The 24,262-nt window shown below is 42.6% G+C and overlaps 2 protein-coding genes across 5 annotated transcripts; both read right to left on the minus strand.

Annotated features, from left to right (window-relative positions):
• Positions 1–78: 78 nt before the first annotated feature.
• On the minus strand, positions 79–5,308 carry zgc:154093 (uncharacterized protein LOC777623 homolog). Of its 2 annotated transcripts, XM_037267535.1 has the most exons (3): positions 5,138–5,308; positions 5,030–5,079; positions 79–2,346 (listed from the first exon to the last, which is right to left on the minus strand). In XM_037267535.1, the coding sequence occupies exons 2-3, from the start codon at positions 5,068–5,070 to the stop codon at positions 1,401–1,403; spliced, it is 987 nt and encodes a 328-aa protein (XP_037123430.1). In that variant the 5' UTR covers positions 5,071–5,079; positions 5,138–5,308; the 3' UTR covers positions 79–1,400. The 2 variants fall into 2 exon arrangements, with proteins under 2 accessions (XP_037123430.1, XP_037123431.1); XM_037267536.1 differs by lacking the exon at positions 5,030–5,079.
• A 6,212-nt stretch (positions 5,309–11,520) lies between these two features.
• Positions 11,521–23,755, minus strand: zc3h4 (zinc finger CCCH-type containing 4). Of its 3 annotated transcripts, none has more exons than XM_037267639.1 (14): positions 23,425–23,755; positions 19,851–20,148; positions 19,070–19,177; positions 18,796–18,994; positions 17,636–17,778; positions 17,487–17,571; positions 17,277–17,407; positions 17,031–17,144; positions 16,829–16,940; positions 16,641–16,750; positions 15,820–16,280; positions 15,137–15,348; positions 14,611–14,814; positions 11,521–14,014 (listed from the first exon to the last, which is right to left on the minus strand). In XM_037267639.1, the coding sequence occupies exons 1-14, from the start codon at positions 23,502–23,504 to the stop codon at positions 12,396–12,398; spliced, it is 3,876 nt and encodes a 1,291-aa protein (XP_037123534.1). In that variant the 5' UTR covers positions 23,505–23,755; the 3' UTR covers positions 11,521–12,395. The 3 variants fall into 3 exon arrangements, with proteins under 3 accessions (XP_037123534.1, XP_037123533.1, XP_037123535.1); XM_037267638.1 differs by having other exon boundaries at positions 15,137–15,351; XM_037267640.1 differs by lacking the exon at positions 23,425–23,755 and adding an exon at positions 22,287–23,406 and having other exon boundaries at positions 15,137–15,351.
• Between the last annotated feature and the right edge of the window lie 507 nt (positions 23,756–24,262).

Here is a 24,262-nt window from a genome sequence, read left to right on the forward strand (position 1 = left end):
TATCGCCAAAAGACATGCTACACTTGCCTCATACATAAGAAATGTAACTTACATGCAATGAAACATATTAGACTCTTATTTTTACAATTGGAAGATTTTTATTGATACATTCGTAGAACTGTACACAGCATGCATGACTTGACAAACAAGAGGTGACTGTAATTATGGGTCAGTCAACATTAGTTGGACAAGAAGCACGTAGTATGTAAAAGCGTTATTCCATTAGCTTCTGAAACACTTAAGCTTAAAAGACAATATTGATGGGAGTGACGAATTTGTTTTGCTAGTTTGACAAAAGAATGCCACAGATGTATACCACAGATGTGTTAGTAAAACACCTGGAAAGTGTGTAAATTGTGAGAAATATGCCTATGTTGCCTATTAGGTAGAAAGTATTAGTGTGATTAAGTCTTCACATCTTCACATGAGATAAAATGTCACTAACGGGTATTGAAGATGTCTGCGATAAGGCTCTTGGGGTCCAGCCTGAGCCTGTCGCCTCCCAGCAATGACAGTGTATCTGCAAAGTATTCATAGCGCTTTCATGATTCAACATTTTGTTACAGCCTTACTCCAAAAGAAAAACAAAATCCCCCTCAAAATCTATACATGATACTTCACGAAAAAACAAATGTGGATATTTGGGCTAATTTGCTAAAAATAAAAAAAATAAAAGATTTATCACAAGATCCACCAAAGCTCAATTTTCATTTTTATGTCTATGTATTTTTTGGAGTAATACATTGAAAAAAATATTTGCATCATGGAGTGTTGTGTTTAGATTTTTTTGTTTTGCTCTGGAGCACACAATTAGACTTCAGATTTTATACCATTCATTTGCAATAATAATAATAATAATATTTAATTAAATAATACGTTTTCCACATTGTCATTCTGGGGTGTTGTGTGTAGACTTTTTAAGGGAATACAATTTGGAAAAAGGCTGTAACATCAAGTAAGTGAAGCATTGCGAATGCTTTTTAAATGCGTTATACAACTTACATTTGCTAGGCTTTATTAATTTTTGTAACAAACTTACAAAAATGTTCGTCATATGAGTATTGTGTGTATGAATTCTTATATTCACATTTAATTCATTCTGGAATTAGGTTGTAACATAACGAAATATGGAAAAAAGTGAAGCATGAGTCATTCACAGTGGTTCACCTTTTCCACATTTCATTATTTTTAACAATCTTGCAAAAATTCAAAAAAGTCATCTTGTCATTTTAGGGTGTTGTGTGGTTAAATATTTGAGGAATAATGTAATAGTACATTTAATTCATTTGTGAAAACAGTTAAGAACTTTAAATAGTATCTGAAATTGCTGCATCCAAAATGTCTGCCCTGTCATCAGTTCTTTTAATAAATCAACTGAGAAAAAGGCTTTATCGTCCACCTCACAGCTCACATCGGTGGTCCACGTCCTTGTAACGGTCCATGATCCTCAGAACATCATCAAGGATGGAGGGCCCCAGATCCAGGTCAAGGTCCAGACCCGCCACAGAGTCTGATCGCAGGAAGAGTCCGCACGGTGAATCGCTGCGCAGGTCCTCGTTGCTCAGACCGGTGTACGAGTCCAGACTGAGGCCTCGCCGCTCATCTGGGGGCCCGCAGCCGTCCGACCCCGACTCCTCCGACGACACCTCAGAGAAAGATCCGGACGAGGGAACCAGTCGGCGGAGGGACGGCGACAGGGAGATGTCCAGACCACCGTGCTTTGAGGAACGCTGCCCCTGCTGCTTGTCAGGACCATCTGCAGGTTGTAGGTGGCGCTGTTTGACGTCGTCCAGGTGCAGGCGTGGTGGTTTTGGTGGCGCTTGCTCGTGGGCAATGAAGACGGGCATGGAGATGGTGGTCTTCAACAAACCAGAGGATGAATGCTGGTAATGGAATCCGTTGTAGGAGTAGTCCGAGGCGGCGGCCTCATCCCCGTGCCGTCCATCCACGCTGTGCGAGCGGGTGTCGCCATTACGTGCCGGTAACATGTCCATTTTGCCCCTTAGGAAGCCCACGTCGCCGAACATGTCTTGCTGACCTTGCGGACCCACGTGGGCGCTGTGGCGCACATCACCTAAAGGTGGACTGATCATATCACCAGACAGAACGTCGCGAAGTTTGGGCTTCTTGCCTCGTTTGGGTGTGGTGGTCTTAAGATATATAGGGGTCTTGGCGGGCATCCTACGGGGCAACTGGCCGCCTCCGCCGGACACCTCAGACCACTCGGGCGTGCTCCGAAGCAGTCGCAGACACCACCAAGATGGCACGCAATCGGTCCAAGAAGACTCTTCCACACCCAGGATGGCGCAAAGTCCTCTGGGAGACCTCTTTGTCGTGTTTTGGAATCTGAGCAGAGAGAAAATGTACGTTTATTATTATTGTTGTTGTATTAAACCGTTTAATTATGATTAAATGAATTATAACAACGGAATTTAAAATGAGCATGACTTATTCATAAACTTATAAACACAAACATTATATACTGTATAAATGCTCACAATTTTTTTTTTTTACCTCATCTTTGAATGACCTGGCCCATTTGTCTATTAAAATTCAAATGTGGCCCCTTTTATTCCTTTGATATACGTAATTTGTATGTATTTTATACATCCTTAAATCATTCGATAACATTTTCAAATATATTTAATGTTATTTATATTTAATCAATGGGATTTGTATTAATGTATTTATTTTTAGTAGAACTTTCATAGAATATGATTCCTTCAAAAGCAGCCACCAATGATTTTCCTCAGTAAGCAAACGTTGTATTTGTGGGGTTTGGCCAAGTTACAATCAGTGAGAGAGTTTTCAGTTGATGTCGTCATGACGATGGCATGTGAAGCTGCCCTGTGAATGTTCACACTCATACACAGTTTTATCTGTTTTGTGTCCAACGGTCCCTGGAATTGTATCAATTGCACACACAGAAAGCCACACACACTGTACATTCACTGGCCACTTCATTAGGGACATAATAAAATGTCATCCCGAAGACAATGTTAGTGGGTGTGTAAGAATCAAAGTTTTAACACATTGCACGTGGGTTTTGCCTTTTAATTGGCTTTTTGCCAATTCAAAAAGTAGTTGGAAAAAGTTTTAAGAGCAGATGTGTGCACTTCAACTGTAGAATCTTTTTTAATGTTTTCCTCTGACTTTGGTCACAAACAAATAAACAAACAAACAAATAAATAAACACGCGCTCCGCCACCTGGTGATGACATCAATATGACATCTGGTTGTGCTCTAAGCATTCTTTTTGGAGCCAAGACCATACGGCCCCCCTTCTTCTCCTCTTTTTTCAGCTGTTGACTCACTTGTCATCCTCTACTTACTGAGATGCACACACGTGAAGGAACGCGTGAGAGCACCAATTACAGCACTTCTGCACCATTAAAGCTAATTTTGCATTTTTGTTGCCAGATTTGACAACCTTTCATATTACGCAAGCAACTTGGCAACAAATTTAGCTACTTTTGAAATTTGTATGTAAATGTAAATACAGTACTGTATTGTTGGGACATGCCGACAGTCCCCACACCATCGGTGGGCATCCTACGCTATTTGTGCTTATGGAAGCTGTCTATTAATAAATTCCTAGTAATTTACTCACCAACATTATTCCATTTGACTGCCATTAAAGTTTATAAGCCAAAAACGATCACGACTCTGTTTTTACAGATTCTTCACAAGCTCCAGAGCTGTTCGTGGCAAGTGGCTCTCCAGGCTAGTGCTACAAGACCACCAAAAACAACTATGCAGCAGGATCGATTGACACCAATCGAACTCCCAGTGGATCCACGCTAAACATCTGTTAAACAATTTGACTCATCCAACAGTGCGGGCTCAGAGGGGAGCGTACTGTCTGTAAAAACTGTATTCGCACTGAGCAAACAATAGACACTGTCAGAGCCCTGACTGAAGTGCAGGTATAAATACAGTACTGCAAAGCAATTTTTTGAAAGCTTCACTCAGAAGCTCATTCTTAACTTTGTACCTTAAGGCTCTCTTAACACAAAGAAAAACACAAACAAGAGATGGCTCCTAACATGAAATACTTGTAAGTTGGGGAATTTGTAAATCGAGGTACCACTTTCTTCAGTGGGTTGTTTGTCAAATTCATTCATATGTCTAAATTGCCGATCTCCTAATTTGATAATCGGAGATCGGGGGCCGATCACGCGATTTTCACCAGATCATGGCTTGGGGCAAAAAGATTTTTTTTTTTTTTCACTTTTGGAAATTGTAAAGGTTGCAAAACTGAATACAATTCTATAAAGATGTTGTCAATTGGAGCAGTAATAGATTATTAATCCAATTATTAAATTATAATTTATAACAAACACACACACACACGCACGCACGCACACACACGCGCGCGCACACACACGCACACACACGCACACACACGCACACACACACACACACACACACACACACACACACACACACACACACACACACACACACACACACACACACTCGCATGCGGGGTCTACTGTAATGATAAGGGGAGATTTTAACAGTTAAGAACTTTAGCCAACCGTCTACCTTTAAGACCATTGATGGTGACGTTACGTACGCAATTCATCACTCTTCTCTATTCTGCAAAATGTGACGTCATCAGCCGCTTCCACCTCCTCAAGTCTCCTGATTGGCTCTTTCCATCTCAACTGTCACGCAACATTTGTAACTGTTGTTGTTCTTAGCCTTAAACATATACAATACCATGCATATATAACAATAAACTACCCTTGTTCTCTTTCCTCCTTATTTTTCTGATGTCACCAGTTTTTATTCCCACCAACATCTTCACGTGCGTCAGCTCCGTCACAGTAATGCAACACTGACATTAATTTGAGCGAACCAGAGATGTGAGCCGCCTCCTTCTCGCGAAGGGTGTGTCACTGTATGTCCACAGCGCACTCTTAAACGTCTTCGTTGTTATTAATGCCAAGACAACAATAATAATAATAATAATAATAAAGCCTCGATTTCTTGACTGGTGTGTGTGCGGCAGATATTTACCTACAATGTGATGCGTGGTTCCAACACCATCCTCTTTCCTTTCATAATTTCATCCTGTTGTAGAAGAAAGCGTTGTTGTCGTGGTGATGGTGGCGGCGACGGAGTTGTATACCTCCAAGTAAACCTCTTGCAGACAGACTGTCGCTTGACACTCCTCCCGAGTACCAGAAGAAGTAGAAGAAAGCGTTGTTGTCGTAGTGATGGTGGTGGCGGCGACGGAGTTGTACACCTCCAAGTAAACCTCTTGCAGACAGACTGTCGCTTGACACTCCTCCAGACAAAAGTGTGGCGTGACCAAGATAATTGATGAAGACAATTACATCCTATTAGTTGTTTTCAAAATAAAACATACATCTTTATTTCCCGTTGGTTAAAACACTTATTGGTCAAACCATGTCAACCATAATACACAAAATCATAAGGAAATGTATTTGCATACGTTTAACAGCTTACAAATACGTAATTGACAGGTTACTTTTACTGTTTTTCTTTTACTTTGGCATTTTGATTTGGTTTCTGGTGTGATTTTGTCTGCCTTGATAATCTTGAAAAATGCTAATCAAAGCTGGCAAGAGGATTAAGAGGATTCACGCAGGTTATTTGATCAAACAGGTAAACTTGTTAGAGCGCTACAAATGTGTTAATGGCCGTGGAGGGGTTAAAATGACCGCTTTGATTACTACCGGATCTTTTATTGTGGATTGTGTGTGCGCATGGGTTAATTAAGTGTTTGTGATTTAATTTGCTTCGCACCAGGATTGTAGAAACTAAAAAACAAACAAAAATCCAAATCTGATAATCATCTAATTTTTGATATTTAAAAAAAAAAAAAGCAGGGAAACACATCCTGAATGTGCACCTTCATACAGATTTGCACCAAATCTGGTACTATATTTTGAGTTGTTTTGTAAAATCTTAGTGTACAGCCACACATACATTTGTATACTTACTGTAAACCCTTCCATTGTATTATTGCACAATATATCATGTATTCAGACGGTATACTGCCTAATTACAATGTACATACTGTATAGTGAAGATGCGGGAGCTAACTAGCTGTCATGATCAGTCATCATAGTATTTACAGCCTACAGATGCCTGAAGGAATAAGAAACTCACATACATTTCATGCCTCATACTCTGTATGCGAGTGTAGTGCAAGTTATTTAACACTGGCTCGACTGTACTGTAAAAACCAAAAGTAACATTGTGTATTATAAATTATAATTATAATAATTGTATTAATAATCTATTACTGCCCCAGTTGACAACATCTTTATAGAATTGTATTCAGTTTTGCGACCTTTAAACAAATATTATTAATATGGAAAGTATGAGTCACACACACAGCTGCCTTATCATTTGTGATGAGGAAGACGAAGATAATAATTAGGCAGATGTGTGTTGTCAGCAAGCTCACACAGTTAGTTTACAGTCCTCAGAGACGCCTGCGGGGAAAATTAAATGCACACACCTCACAATAATTTGTGTGCTTTGTGCTTGAGTAGCAGCTTTAGTGATGAAGCAGCATCTCTTAAACATCACAACTGTACAGTATCATCCCACCAACATCACAACACCACTACATTGTATCATGACAACATAAAATAAATTCACAGTCCCAACATTGTAACACTTGTAGTTTCACAACATTCATCTGTCCGCCCGTCCCAAATATTGCATGACAACATTGTAACCTAAGATCCTTGTGACATAACGTTAAACATATTTTGACAACCTTGTAACATCTTAACATTGTACGAGCACTTTTTCCACATAAGTGTTTGAAAAGTGACCGGAATGTGCAGGTAAGATAAACACAAGGTCTTTGCAGCATTCGCTTACATCACGCAAGCACACTTGCGTGCCCGCAAACACACACACACACACACACACACACACACACACACACACACACACACACACACACACACACACACACACACACACACACACACACACACACACACACACACACACACACACACACACACGCGCACACACGCACGCACACACACAGGGGTATGACATCACCTAAATAAATCAAGATGTAATCAGCGCGGCCCTCCACTTGGCCTCATGGTGAGATTCAAGCCCCCCCAGGGTCACCACATGCAGAGACCCCCCCCCCCCCAGCTCAGCCATGTGAGGTCCGCATCAGCGCAACACAACCCATCAGACAACTTTTTCCCAGGTAATTTGTCCTGTGTGTAAGGTACTGATACAGAATGGATAACTGAAATTGGCCTGTGTATTTGAACGCTACGACATAAAGTAGTGGCAATGGCATACCACAACACTAAAAAAATAAACTTGGATATTTTTTTTTTCAAAGCCAAATGTTTTACTGGATCATTTGTTCTGTATATGTCACGACAAAATGCTGTCTCCAGCCTTTTTCACAATGCCCATCAGATAAAATCTCACACACATCACTTTAAGTATTATTTTGGCAACATTCAGGATGTTCTGGAATTTAAGGGAATACAAGGATGGCAAACAGGAAGTGGTTCATGTTCATGCGCATTTTGTGATGTTGGCACTCTGTCAAGTTTCCTGCAGTTCTATCTTCTCCAGCTCTGTGCTATTACGCAACAGGTAGAACAGAACCTCTCTGGGAGTTCTGAGTGTCCTCAGTTGTTTTGGATCAAAACGTACACACTCAGAACCTTGACCAAGACTGACATGCGGCTGTGACACCGCAGTGACATCATAATGGGGAATTGTGGGAATCTGTGAGTAAGATGTCCATGTGGATCCACTTGACTGTGTGATTGCTGCCAGGACGGGCCCCCAAATGAGAGGCTTCATTTTGCCAGTTAGTGATATTCCCAACCAGGAATGGGGAAGCACAACATAAGGATGATGTCACCTTAGTTATGAAAAAGAGGGACACGGATCCAATTTGACACTTAGGAAAAAGCTTCCTCCCAAAGTAGCTCACAGAATGTCATAAACGCGTCAGTTCAGATGGAAATCATTTTACACACACACACACACACACACACACACGCACACGCACACACTCTTATTTGCAATCCCCACCTGGCAGCAAAAACCAAAGTGAAACCACACAAAATAAAAGAAAATACACGACGGGCAAACAGTGAGCCGCTGTTACGCAATGAGTTACATCATTGCATATGCTGAATAAAAGTTTACAGGCTACAGTATCCATAACTAACATTTATAATGATCTTCTGATTTCAGGGTCTGAGAAGTAATAATGCTCTGATTTCTCTAGCCTTTCATGAAAACAGACTTTTTCTTTGTTTCCTCAAATTAAGACATTTACAAACATCTGCTTTTACTTTGGCGAGCAATGACCATCAATCCTACTGACATCAACTGTAGTTTAAGTGTTTTTCAATCAATAAATGATAAAAAATAATAAAAAATAATTTATTAATTAATAGTAATCGGGGGGGAAATGTTTTTAACACAGTTTAACGCAAATAAAACTAAATCAGACTATTCGACTAATCTATGGAATAATTGATTTCAAAAATATTTGATCGTGACAGCCCTAGCCATCTTTACGATTATAGTCCATATTTTCAGGAGGAGGCAGTTTGTGGAAGGAGCGACACGTTCCTCTCCTTGTGGAGTGACTCGCATAAAAGCATGAGATCACAAATGGGAAAAGAATCCCTGCTCTTGCTCTCTCCCTCCCGAAGGCCTTCAGGGTCTGACAGTCCCGCCCTTCATCCTTCATTCCCACAATCTGCCTGCCCCCCTCTCCTGTTCTGGAGTCTCCACGGTAGTTCGGATAGGGTCAGGGACCTTCAGTGACAAACATTCCGAAATAGCTGAGGGGGAGGAGGACACATGGGTTAGTGGCGACCAATCAGCTCAGTCTTGAAAGGGTCTCAAGATGGGGTCAATGGTCAAAACTGTTTTAATGTGTATGTGGGGGTTTGGGAATCTTTGTAATTTGGAAAACAAACAAATGCCACGTGACTCTGAAAGTGTGTGTATGTACGTGTGTGTGTGTGCGTGTCACGACAAAAACATGTTCCTCGGAAGTGCAGGAGGGGCTTGGATCCCGCGTCAGCGTTTGTCCGGAACATTCCGGGCCGAGGTGGTTTCAAGCTGGTGCTTCACAACAGGAAGCGGAGATGTTGTTCTTGGACTAAAACGCCCAACAGTTGTCTTTATAGTTTATTGCTTTCAAGAAATGGGCGAGATTGCACACATATAAATGCGGTAAACAAGGTCTTGGAGCAAGCAAAACACTTGCAGTCACCTAAAATGGGAAAAGCTGTGAAAAATGAGTCAATCCACAATATACAGACCGTCTATATATTAAAAAATATATAATTTTATAGCTCCAACACATTTTAAATAACACACTCTTCAAAAGAGAGGCAAAGTGCGCATGTTCCATTCAGTCTTTCCAGTTGAGTGTGAAAATCAACTGGAAGTCATTTGGTTCTGAGAAATTTGTGTATTGTATAAAAAGGTGAAGTCGTTTTAAAAATGCCGCATTCGGTTCAAAATGATTCAAAAACGGGAAGTTAAGAATATGCATCACGGCTCTTTATGATGACAATACAAAAGTACAGACAGGACTTGACTGACTATCCAAAGAGGGAAATAAGTAAATGAGGGCCGGATACCGTCTGACCTAAAACCTTCCTCAGACTTTTACGGGAAAGCTACAAGCACATTTAGCGGAATGATGCATTGAAGAGATGACGGAGGGTGAACTCTATTGTGGGAGCATGAGGTTTGGAGTGACTCCGTTTGATTTTCTCAAGATGTACAAATAGGAAGTGCATTATCCTTTCTTTTTGTGAACATAAGGGTACAGTTCTTTCCCCCTATGTGGGAACTTTCCAGTGTTCTGATATTTACGACACACAAGTAGACATTACGAGATTAAGGCCTCCCGCCAGAGAGTCACGTATCAGCTATTTGAAGCCATGTCAGGATGCAGGCCAACACCTAAGTGGCTACTTTTGTTTCATCGGGTTAATCGAGATTAACTCTACCTCCATTCTCTCTTGATGTCTCATCAAGTTCCATGTTGAAATAAGGCAAAATGTAAAATAATAAAAGTGAAGTGATGTGAATATTTCACTTCCCAAATGCACTAAGCCTACATATCAACTGTAGTGCTGCTGCTTTGTACATTTGAGAAACGGGCTCCTGCATGCTCACATGACACCATCCCTAAATGGACTGAAGAAAATGTCTACTATTTATACTGTCACCTAACTCCCTAAAGACAGCGCCCCCGCAAGATCACAGCCAGCGGCACAGGCATCCTTTGCTGAAGACAAATCTCCAAATCCCGGCCAAAGGTCTAAGAGGATTGCATGTGCTAAATATATATATATGAACACACTCTCCGCAGGTAGCGGCAGCTAAGAAGATTGGCCACCAAAGAGAATCACACACCAACCCACAGTAACAGTGAATTCACTGTTGCTGTAAAATGGGCAAAAATTGCTCCCCCGGGGAAAAAAAAACCCCAAATAAAAAAGTGATAAAAAAAAAAAAAGAGGTAATTATTTAAATCTAAGTTATTTGTTCCCAGTTTCAACTTTTGAGCACTGATGTTCACACATACTTTAAAGAGGTGACTTCTGAGACCATTTGAACGTTGTGGCTAACCAAAACAGCAGCAAAATGTATATCTTGTATCAGATAATAATAGATCAATAGATCTTGGTGTAAATGAGTTTATTAGTGTTCCCCTGTCATTGGATCACTATACATTGTACACAACATTTGTGTGGGTGTTGTTTGATTATAAACTCCATCTGAACTTAAATTTTGCTATACAGTAAATGTGTTTGAGTAACAATGTTCAATAAATTAATAACTTGTTTGTACCAGCAGCATGTTTACGACAAGTGGTTTTTGTGCCTAATTAATAAGTGGGTGCATAATGCACACATTGATGGTGGATAATAGTTACGTTTCAAATAATATGAATCTGGGTAGAAAGTTTATTACATTTATAAGATAAAAAAGTTAAACTCATGCAGCATATATCATACTAGTACAATGTGCATCCCAGTTTCGTCACCAAATGAGTGTAGGTTAAGTGACGACTCCAAATAGCCCAAAGGTGTTAATGTGCGTGCAAATGCTGCTTTGTGCGTTGCTATTGGCTGGCAGCCAGTGCAGGGTGTATCCCATTTCTCGCACCAAGTCTGTTTAGGCTTATTGAATACTCTAAATTTAGCTTCCCGATGTAACAAACAGCCAGGGAGTGCATGTACAGTTTTCCAGGAGGAGGTGTGGAGCAGTGAAAGGAAATCTCTGAGGTGCACTCACCAGTCCCACTGGAGCCGACCCGACTAGGATGGGGCGGGGTTACAGGAAGCGGCGGTGAGGGATTGCAGTGAGAACAGGAAGCGGCCCGCACGCCGCCGTCGGGAACACAATTGAAAATGATTCTGAAATCAGAACACAACTATGTACACGCTCAAATCAGAAATATTTTTTTCTGCCACCCAGTCACAAATAAAACAGCCAGGGAGCTGCGTTGAATCTGGTTGGTGTCTTTATTCAAATACTCACCCGGTGGTGTACAGTTAGAGAACCCACCACTATAATGGACAAGAAAAAGCTCAGATGGATTTTGTTGTCAATGCAAAGAAATGAAAGCAGATTCAGAATTTTTTTTTTACAAAACCCAACAACAAAGTGAATAGCAGAACCTAATAAAAAAAAATACATTGTGTTAAAACAACAAACGGTAAGTATGTGGAAGTATGTTTTAAGTATAAAAATAAATTAAAAGGAACAATATTTTCTTTTTTTACAAAAAAAGGATCCTATTGGAGTTGGTCTCAAAACTCGTCTCCTAGTAGAACTTGGTGTGTTCTCAATGGCAAGCAGCGGTAAAACATTTGTGATTGTCACGTCGCCATCAAGAACGCCAGAGACGCAACATGAACGCTCCCATTCTGAATCGAATGATTTCTCTTCCTCTGCAGAAGGAACAACAGGAATTGGCGGTGGGGAGCTGACGACCTCATTGACACGGTTAAGGTGAGCAACGTTAAAAACTAGGGTCCTCCCTGGGAGGACAGTGCACAGAAGTAGAAAAATAAATACATGTATTGAAAAATGGAAACAAAGCTGGTTATGGGATGATGGGCAGTGGCGCTGCTGGGTTAATCCTAATAACATAAATCACAACGGTTCCGATTCCATTGTTATTCAATGTATTAGCTGGAGGTGAGACGAGTGATGTACTGAGCAAATGCTAAAACGCTGTCTGTTGTGTCCTTACTTATACAACAGTTCCTCTGTTTAAAATAGACATATAACTTTCCCACATCCCCCCAAATCTATTGCACTCATAGCGTGCGTCCATGTTGGATCAACAACATGTCAGGAGTTGACTGGCATCACTGGCAGAACGGCGACGCGGTAGGATCAAAGCCCTTGAAAACGTCCTTGAGTGACCCATTGTCCTGCTCAGCGGTTGGCTGTTCCGACTGGGCCGGGCTGCTACCCCCAAACGGGCTGCTGGTCCCACCGGGTTTACCGGCCTGCTTGACCACACCAAAGAGGGTGGACACTGGGAGGTTGTGAATGCCAGCGGGCGCCTGTTCCGCCGGGGCTCCAGAAGAGGCCGGACCCCCGGTAGGGGGCCCTCCTTGTGCGGCAGAGTTGGGCGAGGGTGCAGGTTTGGGTCGGGGTCTGTTATAGCTGTTGTACCGGTCGGTGCCTTGCTCGCCGCTTTTCTCTGGCTCGGGTTGCTCCAGCGCAGACTTGCGGACAAACAAAGGCTCTTTCGGTTTTGTTTTGCTAGTTGAGGGCTCACTTTGTCGGGACTCTGAGTTGGGGGAGTTGTTGGGGCCACCGGCAGTACCGGGGCTTCCTGGTTTGTTAGTCCGTGGGTCATAGAGACTGATGCTGCTCAGTACATTGGCACCCCCTGGTGCGCCGGGCGCCGCACTGCGTCCAGTTCCACCTGAAGAAAGAAGCCTTGGATCATAGGGAGCGATGGTGGGTGGCGAGGAACCAGATGTGGCCGCAGTAGAGGAAGAGGATTCAGGGGGTGGGGCCAGAGGTTCAGACGGCTGCTTGAGGGCCGACTTCTGTGGCTGGAGGCGAGGGTCCGTGGGACCTTTCCGTGCCATGCGAGGGTCGACAGGCTTTTCTGAGGGGGTGGCCGGAAGAGGGGGAGGTTGAGGCAGCAGCGCCAGAGGAGGAGTGGGGGTGGGTGCCGGCGGAGGGGATGAAGACTGGGAAGGGCTGGAGCTGACTGTCTTCAAGATGCGAGACAGCAGCTCAAAGTCCGGAATGGAGGAGGAGGATGGAGCGGCAGAGGGTTCTGAGGTGGGGGGTGCGACTATGGGGGGAGACTGCGAGTGGGGGTGGACAATGCGGGACAGACGTGGGTCGAGGGAGGGGACCGGAGGAATGCCAGGGGGGAGAGGAAGCAGGTCCTGTTTGGGAAGTGGGAGCGGGAGGAGGTCCTCGGGGGACCAGGTGATGGTTTTGGAGAAAGCGGGCATGTGGAGAACAATATCCTTCTTGATGTGGCTGAACTGTTGCAACTGGGAACGGGGGTCCCTCAGGGCCATTCCCATCAAGGGATCCAGAGGGATTGGAACGGGCTTGTCCCGCAGCACTCGCTCCGTCTCCTCCTCCTCCGCTGCCGGCGCTGTGAGTGGTGGCGGTTTGTAGATCAGAGGATGCTCTGCTTTAGAAACAGTGGGTTGAAGAGCGGCAGAGCTCGCAGAGGCGGCGGACAGTCGGGCGAGCCGTGGGTCCGCCGGTGGGCCCGTCGAGGGTGCGGGCGGTGCCAGGTCTGGTACGGCAGCTCGGGCCAGACGCGGGTCACGGGCCAGACGCGGGTCAGCAGGGCGTGCCTGGGGGATGCTGGTCTTGAGGCGAGGGTCGCTCGGCGTGTCCGTCTTAGGAGGAGCCTGCGTCTGCTGCCGAAGTGTCTTTAGGATGGACGTCACACTACTGCCACCATCCTCATCCTCGCTGGAGTACCAGTTACCAGAGTCACCTGGAAACAACACAATATCCACATGACATCTGAAAAATCAGGGCGCTGTCAGGCTTAATGATCTGATCTTACATTACAATGTCCAATTTTGCACAAAGACTTAATTTCCTATTTTATTTGGTTTCTTCCCTTTTGCTTCAAGAAAAAAGCAAATGAAAATGACATTTGCACCCTTACAAATGCTGGGTTAAAAATAACCCAATTTGGGTTATAAATTGGACTGACCAACATCCTGGGTTGGTTAGCACAAAACCCAAAAGATTGGGTTGTTTTTTGCCAAACAACTCAAGGTTGGGTCAAATTGAACCAACTTCTTGGGTTGGTCCAATTTGCAAGCGTACAACTTGGCATGATTTGAGCTAACAAAGCCCCTACAAATAATCATACATGTCCTAACAAATAAATTCAAATTAGTTGATTCACCACTCATCCATAGAGTATTGTACTAATTTTGGAGGGGTTGGCCTGTGTCGGTCGTCTGATTGCCAAGTTGACAGCCCTCGGCGTATGCCTGAATCAGGGCACTCCGGCTTTCAAGACAAGAAAAATGTAAAAAAAAAAAAAAGAAAATGGCAAAGGTGTTGTCAGATATTTACCTTCAGTGTCTCTGCACTTCGCCGAGCCTCCATCAACGCGTCGAGCTCGTTCCTCCTCCTCCTGTTGCTTCTGTTGGATTCTCATAAAGAGGACACGCTGTGCGGGAGGGAGACGGTCCGAGACGGATATTCCTCCCTGACTTGCTCCGTTGGTGGCGTCCTCCTGGCTACTTAACTTAGCAGCACTTCCTTGATAGTTTTCACCTAGGGGGAATTGTGACATAAGAACTCAGCAAAGGAAAGTTCACTTGAACTAGATCTGAGCCTTACAGAGGAGGTGAATGCAAGCGTGTGACGCACATCATGCAACTTCCAACCAGACTATTCACTGGTACAGTGTTGGGACTGGCTTGCCAGGCTAGTAAAGTAAGATGTTTGGCCACATGGAATAATCAATATAATAATAGATTCATTCGTGGCAGGTCTAATTTAAATAGGATTTTTGTGAGAAAAAAATACGGATTTTATTTAAGGGCAAATCACCCAATTCCAACAGAAAGCATTTCATTCTCAGCATTATTCTCACCCTCTTCCACCACTCCTTCCATCGTCATTCCCTCTTGATTGAAGAAAGTGTTGAAGTAGTTCCCGCCAGCCTGAGGAGGTTGCATGGCACCCCCGTGAGGAGGACAATCGCCAGATGCGAACGTGCCCATGTTCTCGGTGGGGAAGCTGGTGGGGGGCGCCCCCGGTGCACCAGGTGCTGGAGTTGTTGCCTGGGTGTTGCTTGGTACCTGGCTTCTGAGGGGAAGGACCTCATAAGTGAATGCAAAACAATACGAAAACCACTTCCAAGTCAAAAGAATTATTTTCAATAACATGTTTAATGCGATTGTCGACTAAAAGTTCAATCACGATTGCTCAGGGCCCAGGTAACGACCAATCACGCAATATTAATCATAATACCGTCTTTAGAGTAGCAGGGCTGCATATTATTGTAAAGAAAAAAAGTACTTGACTGTTCAGTGAAGGGGGGAGCAATTATTTGTGTTTGCCGTTTTGTTCATCGTATGAATCCGCACAGTAACTAACTCTCACACTAAACTTATTTTACCAAAACAAGAAATTACGTGCAAAGCTGCTAACTTTTACCATTGTTAATACTGTACTTTTTGGTCTCCCTGCTTTTGCCAGTGCTAACTCCACAAGGAGTATCGTCTGCATATATCACGGTTTCCTTTAAAATGAAGTAAATTTGTGTGGACTCACTTAACAGCCAGTTTATGAGCCAGCTGTCCGGTTGGTTGCACTTTGATCTCAAACAAGGAGGGGATCTTCTTTCCGCCACCCCCTCCACCACCAGTGGGCGCAGGGACCATTTGAGGGGGTTGTCCACTGGGGTTCAAGGGCGCTCCTTGGTATGGAGCTCCCTCTGGATTTGGAATGGGAGGACCACCTGAGTTCGGAGAAGGAACCATCCCAAGACCACTGGGGGGAGCCTTGTTAGCAAGGGGTGCCTGGTTGGCAGCTGGGATGCCCCCAAAGTCACCGGATGCGGGGCCTCCAAAATCCCCTGCCCCGGCGTTGGCTTCGAGGGGTGTCGGGCGAGGGGGAGTGGGCAGTAGGCCCACTCCAGGTGGGGGTTTGGGCAGAGGGTTGATCCCCTGCTTCTTCAGCTCCTCCACCTCTTTCTCGTCCTCTGCCCCGGCCTCTGCGTCCTCAGCCAGCATCTGAACGCACAACAAAATGGAGATTATTATTAATGTCTCTCTTCGCAAAAAGTATTGGAACAATGAGGCCTATTCTTATAGTTTTGCAGTAGAGTGACAATATTCTGGAAAAACTGATCTACTTGTTGTTTTATGATATATATAAATACAAAGGTGAAGCTTCGGTGCCAATAAACTGTCGATGAGTTGGGGAACTTAATTTGACAAAAGTAATGCTTTGCTGTTCTCTTGTGGCATCTTTAGACATGTATTAACCTTTTTAGGAAAGGTGTCAATTGCGCACAGATTTTCAAATAGTGGTGGTTTGGCGTCATCAAAATTTGTTATAACAATTATTATTCGTGCACATGAGGATCTTACCTTGTTGAGCAGCTCCTTGGTATCGTCGTTGAGGTTTTCGTGGGAGAACATGCACTCGTCGCCATTGACACAGTTGCCTGTGGTATGGAACAGCTTGCAGGGGAATTCGCGTGGCGTCAACGTTAAGGCAGTAATGCAAAAACGTAGTCGCTCTCAAATCAACACTTCCAAAATTGCTGAAAGGATATCATGCATGTAAGGGCAGTGATTGGCTCGAGCACAGTAACCAGTGATATAAAACTTGCACAACTCTTTGTTCTTGGGCAACTCAATGTCGTGGCTAAAGTTGCAGTATTCCTCCTAGTGATCAAAAGAGGAAGCATTAATAAAATGACCGATATAATCAGATATAGTACATGCCTAAAAAGCAACTGATATTTTTGGGCTCACCCAGGTGCATCTGTTTTCCATGTAATACTTGCAGATGGCTTTTCCTTTTTTATCCTGGTACTTTTCGTTCTGATTCCTCTTGCCCATTCCTGATCCAGCATCACCTCCTCCGTCCTTTAAAAAAAATCTAAAGGATTTAACTTAGGGTACAGAGTACATCAAAACTATAAGGACCCTCCCCTCACACTTCATTTCCCATGGTGAATCCTCAAAGTAAAATTTTGAAGCCATGCTTTGAGAACATACCCCATTGTCCATGTCTCCATTGTTGTCGTCCTCGTGGCTGATGTCCCCTCTTCCTCGTCCTCGGCTCCTCATTTTGCCTCTCATCATGCCACGTCCTCCTTTGCCTCGACCTCTTCCACGGCCGCCTCTGCCTGGAGTATACCCAAGGAAACGTGTTCAGGGTGAGGGTGTTAAACTAAATACTCGCTTCTACAAGAGCGAAGGACTTACCTCTTCCTCTGTCTTTGGACCTCTTGTACTGATAGTCGTCATAGTCATCTTCCCCCATGTTGTCATAATCATCATCATACTGAAGCTAAACACACAGATAAATGTCTACCACTCCTCCACAGCAAGAGATGGACATCAAAAGCACTCACTTCCATGTCCTCCACAAAACCATCTCCATCATCGTCTCCCATTTTTCCGCCTCGTCCGCCTCTTCCTCGGCTGCCCCCTCGTCCACCTCGCCGCCCGCCCCTCATTCCACCTCGACCCCTCATGTTCCTCATGCGACCACGACCTCCAATAAGAAAAGGATGAAATTCACTCAAAAACAGTAATGTCTCCATTCCTGACAACAGCTCATCAACATAAATCGAAATCTTCAGCCTTGTTGAGCGGCAGATTTGATGCCAAGTGCATCACTGAGCCTTCTTCCAAGAATGTCAACTGCTGAAAGTGTCTGCATGCAGATTTTCACTCTGATCCTTACGATTTCAAGCTGTTTTCTTTAAATTTACTGTTCATAAAATACCTTAACATATGATACATATACCGCCCAAAAATATATTTTTCTCTGCAGAGAAACAATATCCATGCTGTTTCTTGATGTGTCTATTATTTCTAAGACCTTTAAATGTAAAATTTAGTGACCTATTTTTTTTGAGAAGGCCTTCATTTAAAAAAAAAATATATATATATTTTACATTTTCTGTGTTGTATTTGTGTTCATGGTTTAATGTGACGCGCCGCATGTTTAATCATCAAGCAAAAGCACAAATGAAAATATGGCTAAACTATTACTAACAAATTTTCTTTTCGTCTCCCTCTAGCCAACGTTTTATAGTCATTGGAATATTGGTAATGCAGCATCTACGTTTGCAAAATAAAAAAATCATTTGAAAAATTATGATACAAGGAACAAAATTGAGGCCACAAATTGTTTTTCAGTTTAGAAAACTACAAGTGCACCTCAATAAATAGAAATATTGTGGAAAACAATCAGTTCAATGCAAAAACAAAAACTCAAAATTCACTAAACACAGATCAAAATATTCTTACAGTTAACAAAAACAAACTTCACCATCACAAGAAATTTCAACATTATGTAATAGTATCAATTATTGTTACCTTAAAAATTATGAATTGTATTTTTGATAACACTACACGGGTTTTACTGTTTGTATTCAGTTGATGAATGAACTATTCATATTCAAATTCACTGAGACTATTCACCATTTTTTCAAGCACCCAAAACTTTAAAATTGGTCAAATTGCCATGTAATATGAGGAAGAGGAAAATTCCCAGGACACTCACCTCGTCCTCCGCGTCCACCCTCCTTGGCCTTGCGGTACATGTGGAGCTCCTTGGTGAAGTCGTCATAGTCCTCGCCACCCATGTCCTGCTCCTCCTCCCCCTCGTAGTTTTCCTCCTCATAGTCATCATAGCCACCATAGCCCGGCTTGTCCATCTTCATGTAGCCGACCTTCTTGGAGGCGCCATAGCCAGGGTGAGGCTGCAGGAGGGATCGGGCGATCATGTGAAGAAACAGGCCGAGGCGATGCTTTAAGTGTTTTACTCGTTGACTTACGGCGGGGGGGTACTGGGGGCTGTATTCTCTGTACTTCCTCTTCTCGCTGGGTGAGTAGTCAGAATCATCACTGAAGTCCGAGAAGTCATCATCAGATGACGCGTGACGCTGTGGGAGAACGTAATAGAGAGTTAATGGGGTGTATCAAACTGTTAACACTGAGGAGCTCAACTTTATTGAGACAGCGGTTTTTTAACAAATATTTTGGGTGTGGAATCCAAAACCGGTCTCAGTTTTTCTCTGTCAGCTCATTCGAGAGCGAATTAACAATCTTTATTGCACTAACATAGATATTTTATAGCTCTTCAAAACCTCTCATTGGACACACCAGATAAAAGTCCCCCAAAATCCAATAAAGGAGGCATAACACTGATTTAGAGTGGTCAATGAAGGTAAACATGTTTTCAAAATTAAGTTAACACTGATCTAGAGCAGAGATTTTCAACTGTTGGATCGGACCCAAAATGGGTGGCTTGCAAAACGATAGTGACTTGACTTATTTGGAAAACAAGACTATTTTTTACTTTCCTAAAAAGAGCTCAGTGCCAACAAGAGTTAAATTATGTTTAGTTCATATTGTGCAATTTTGATAGCTAATTTTACTTGATTCATTTTTGTACATGAGAATGTCATGCTCACCCTCAATTTCCTAAGAAGGTGCTGTGAAAGGCACTTGGAACATGCAACCGTGATTTAAAAATGTGATATACTGTACATACAATATGTTTTGAGAGGACCTTTTAAAAAATTTGTGGATGTGTACCCCACCAGTTTTCCTTACTTTGTGCTTGGACTTGCGTTTTTTCTTTGTGCGCCTCTTCTCTCGCTCCCTCTCCTTCTTCCTCTTGCGCTTGCGCCGGTGCGAGCGCTCCTCATCCGAATTGCTGCTGGCATGTCGCTCCCGACTTCGAGGGGCACGCTCACCGCCACCGCCAGCATCCCCTGCTGCACCGGTGTCACCACCGCCTGCTTCCTCGCCCACCTCTGCGCCTCCTCCTCCAGCAGCTGCGTCGCCTCCCATTTCAACCTCACCCCCATCATCCTCCAGCTCGCCCTCCTCCAGTTCGCCCTCCTCTGGCCTGTGTGCACATGACAGAGATATGCGTTCATGTAATTATACTGACTTCTCATTCACAGTGTTTTATAACACAAATATTATGTATTTTGACCCACAACAATTCAACATGGAGCAGTGCTGCGGCACACTTGTGTTCTGTGCAAGATCTTCAGGTGTGCAGTTGAAAAGTATTCCTTTTCCTTAAATGGCCTGAAAATTAGTTATTTACTACAAATAGTGGATCATTGTCAATCCATCTATGCCAGGATATTTTTCCTTATCTAAAATATTTTCCTTTGGCACAATAACAGGTGTACAAACGATTTAGAGCAGTGTTTCCCAACGTCTCAAGTATTGCGCCAAGGCACCCATTTTACATTACAAAACTATACATCAGCGGCATAGATGGGCACACGATATATTAGTAATTACTAAATTATAATTTTCTGACACCCAGGTTGGGAATCACGTAATTAAAGCACTCAATGAATCTATCACAAGTTTGTTAAGACAAAAAATAAATAAATACAAAATCAGTTCGATAATTGATACAATCCTCCCAGTGCTATTCTAAATTTATTAGAAAACAAGATATACGGTTATATATTATGAGCACTTGTGGAGGTTTGGGGCTTTTTGTAACAGTCCTACTAATGTTAATTGTTTTAGAATTGCATGGTCTGCTACGTCAATCGGTGTCATCAGACGGCTTTGGCACAAGCACAATAGGTCGTCAACATTGACACTGTGGATGGCTCAGGTAATGACCAACATTGAAATGCTAATCATCTCAGAACAACATTACATCTTTTGAATGCATACAACATTCATGAGATAGCATTATTTAAACAGGACCTGTTTGAGACCCACTCCCTGCCCCCAACAGTGATACTACATTTAAAGGACACACAATGCTGGACCCCATGAGTTGAATTAACATGGCTCACAAGATATTGGCGCATCACAGGCTGGTGCCTGGAGTACAATGGGGAGATTAATGACAAATTACCAATTAAGCATATTAACAATTATTTCCACATCTCCAAGAAAAATATGAAGCTTTGCAAGCATTCAACAATCTATCTATCCATTCATCTTCAACACTGCTTATCCTGCTCAGGGTCGCGGGGGGAGCCTATCCCAGCTGACATCGGGTGAAAGGCAAATTATACCCTGAACTGGTCGCCAGCCAGTTGCAGGGCATGCAACTAATGGTTTCAAAATGAATTGATAAGTTGAAACTGATTGTCAATTGATTTTTTTCTAAATAATTTTAATTTTATAATTGAAGGTTGCCCAAATTGTCTGATTTCAGGCTCTCAAAAATAATAATTCTCTGATTTCTGTAGTCCTTCATGAAAGCAGACTAATTAATAATTTGTTCAATCAAAATAAGACAATTGCCAACATCTGCTTTTACTTTGGACAACGACTATCATTTTTTTTCTTGTGATATTGCTTAACTCTTGTTTAATTGTAATCAGTAAATAATAAACAAAAATGATTGGTTAATAAACAGTAATCAGGGATCTAAAAAAAAAAAAAAATTCTATGAATTTTTTATTTTAAATACACTTTAATGCAAACAAAATTGTATCCGACGATTCAATTAATGGGGTTAGGATCTGGGAATGCCGAGAATAATTGTTACTACACTTTTGTGGTAAATTGTCTTATCTAACATTTCTGACTGAACGTTTGGCTGTCTTTGTTGATAGAAGCCACTCTGGCAAGCAACAACAGCTTGACAGTCAAGTTTTCACAGGGAATTATTTATCCTCAAATTCAGGGATTTTGACTCCATTTTGAAGAAATATTGGCGTGACTCACTGCATAAACCTGGCAATGGACCTTTCAAGCCCACACGTTTAAGTGCAAACCCATTTTAACAAGGTTAGTCTGCACTTTGCCTGAAGACTTGGTTTAATATGTCAAACACGTAAGTGGACAAAAAGATTTTGATTGCATTTCTATGGATAAGCAACAAGAGAACAACACATTTCTCCATTATGACTAGTTACCAATCTGCAACAAACCCTCACCAAACTCAAACGATTCAACACAGCACAAGTCTTCTCTATGCAAATTGCACCACCGTGCACAACAGTTAGAGGCATAATTAATTAGAGAAGGGCCACGATTAAAAGGGGGGATACTTACTGTGACAGGCCTTCTTCATATTTTGCACTCACAACCATTAAAAAGTCCTCCTGCTAACACTTTGGGGTCACTGGTGGGATTTGAGGGAGCTGGGAATTGGATTTACTAAAACATTCAACCAATTTGCCAACTGGGAACTGGGTGGTTACGTTACAAACTGATTTTGGTGTTTGACTTCTGGGATGCTTTGCAGACATTTTACACACAGCGCTGGTACATACAGTTTTTGAACATGTTAGACAAACAGCACAATCTCAGGGATGGGGAAGAGGGGGAAAAGGCAATTTGAGTGCTACTATGCTCTTTAAATTAATGTTAAAGGTGACATTGTAGAAAGAATCCAATCCTGTAATGAAATATTCGCAAGATTAAAGATAACCAGCAAGTAGAACTACTTTGACATCGGGGAAGATTGGTGAACTTGGTACAGCGGCTCGTTGATCTATTAGTTACAATAACAACACGTTAATATCGTGTTGGCTTCGTAGTGTTCGTAGAACTTTGAGTATACGTGGGTAACGGTGGTAATGTCACTTGTTATATGACGTGAGGATGACGAGAAACAAAGTGAGGATCTTTATGGGGGGGAAAAAAAGACACGCGTTTACGGTTAGCCGTTACGAAGCTAATGTGGCTAGGTTAGCCGCCAGAACGGGCACACCTTAAATCCACAAGACTTGTTTTCGACACCCAAATAAAAATGTTACTTACAAACATTTAAATGAGTTTGTTTACGCCCCCTCCCCTCCAAAAAAGAAATTAAAAAAAGGCAAAGCCACTCGACGATGGTTTAGCATTCGTCGAAGTGGTCAACGGCCGTGCCAACTAAGTGCGTTGAGGAGTGTCGGCCTGCTCTTTATGCTCGTCATCTAAGTCCGCGTTGATCCAGTTCACCGTCGTGGTGAGCTAACGTAATAAAATAAAGGGAAAACGTTCTCTCCGACATTATTTTGGTCTCCCAGTTGGCGCCGTCGTGTCAATGCACAAGTCCGTTACCGCTTTACCAGTTTTCCAGAAAAGGCGAGTTTAATCCCTCTTTGACAAAAAAAGAAAAAAAGGTATCCCCGGGCTTTTGTGTGTAAAAAAGCAGTGGACAAATAAATAATTTCATTGAAATATGATTGTAGAATTACTCGACCTTTCGTCAGTCAGGAGACTGTTGTGTTCGTGGTTGGTAGTTGGGGAGTTTGGATGGACAGTCATGCTTTCCACAGCCATTTCCTCTCTCTAACCCTTAGCTAACATGGAGGTGCCCAAAAATTCAATCTCGACACTGGAAATCTACTGGCTTATGCGTCACTTCACAAGGATCTGCTTGGTTTTGGATTTAGTTGAGTTTCAGTTCATAGGCAATAGGCAATTCTCCACTGAGAGAAATTTGATGAAATTGAGTCCAGACGTTCTCTTTCCGTCCTACTGAAGCGCTGTGAAATGACGACTGATGCAACTAAAATGGCCGACCGTCTTCTTCAGAGAAATGGGGCGGACTTTCCTCGCCGTGACGTCACTACTCAACGCTTGTGTAATGCGTCTCACGGACATTACCCAGTTAGTAAAGAAATAAGCCCTTCATTTTGACTAGTATATGTTTGATTGGTTGCTGTTTTGTATTGTTTTAAATCATGCACTGTAAATTTTACCTATGCAGTATTTATTAACTCAGTCTCGCACCACACTTGACCTGAACTGCACTAGTCTATCAAGGTCTATTAAGATATTAGTCAGGGCATCATTAGGCTATTTAAATTCTCGCGAGGTTGATTTTACTTTTATTTGTCCGTAAATTAAACGTACGTCTATGTATCTATGCCCGCATATATAGTACACAACGCTGCCTGTCTTCAGTACTTGTCAATTGATCCACATAACTCAACAATGTAAAGTCAGAAAACTGTCGATTTTTTATGAGCATTACCTTCCAATGATGCACCCCGTTTTGCCGTTAGATTTTCCATTTCTTAATTAATCATTTATAT

Source organism: Syngnathus acus, chromosome 13 (assembly GCF_901709675.1).
Source record: "Syngnathus acus chromosome 13, fSynAcu1.2, whole genome shotgun sequence".
Lineage (NCBI taxonomy): Eukaryota > Metazoa > Chordata > Actinopteri > Syngnathiformes > Syngnathidae > Syngnathus > Syngnathus acus.

Excerpts from the sequence above, each read along its gene's own strand:
- zgc:154093 (XM_037267535.1), bottom strand. The coding sequence starts at position 5,070 with ATGAAAGGAAAGAGGATGGTGTTGGAACCACGCATCACATT. Across the intron at positions 2,347-5,029 it reads TTGGAACCACGCATCACATT|ATTCCAAAACACGACAAAGA; the intron begins GTAGGTAAATAT and ends CTCTCTGCTCAG.
- zc3h4 (XM_037267638.1), bottom strand. The coding sequence starts at position 23,504 with ATGGCTGTGGAAAGCATGACTGTCCATCCAAACTCCCCAACTACCAAC. Across the intron at positions 16,281-16,640 it reads CCAAGGAGCTGCTCAACAAG|ATGCTGGCTGAGGACGCAGA; the intron begins GTAAGATCCTCA and ends TTGTGCGTTCAG. Across the intron at positions 15,352-15,819 it reads GCTCATAAACTGGCTGTTAA|AAGCCAGGTACCAAGCAACA; the intron begins GTGAGTCCACAC and ends CCTTCCCCTCAG.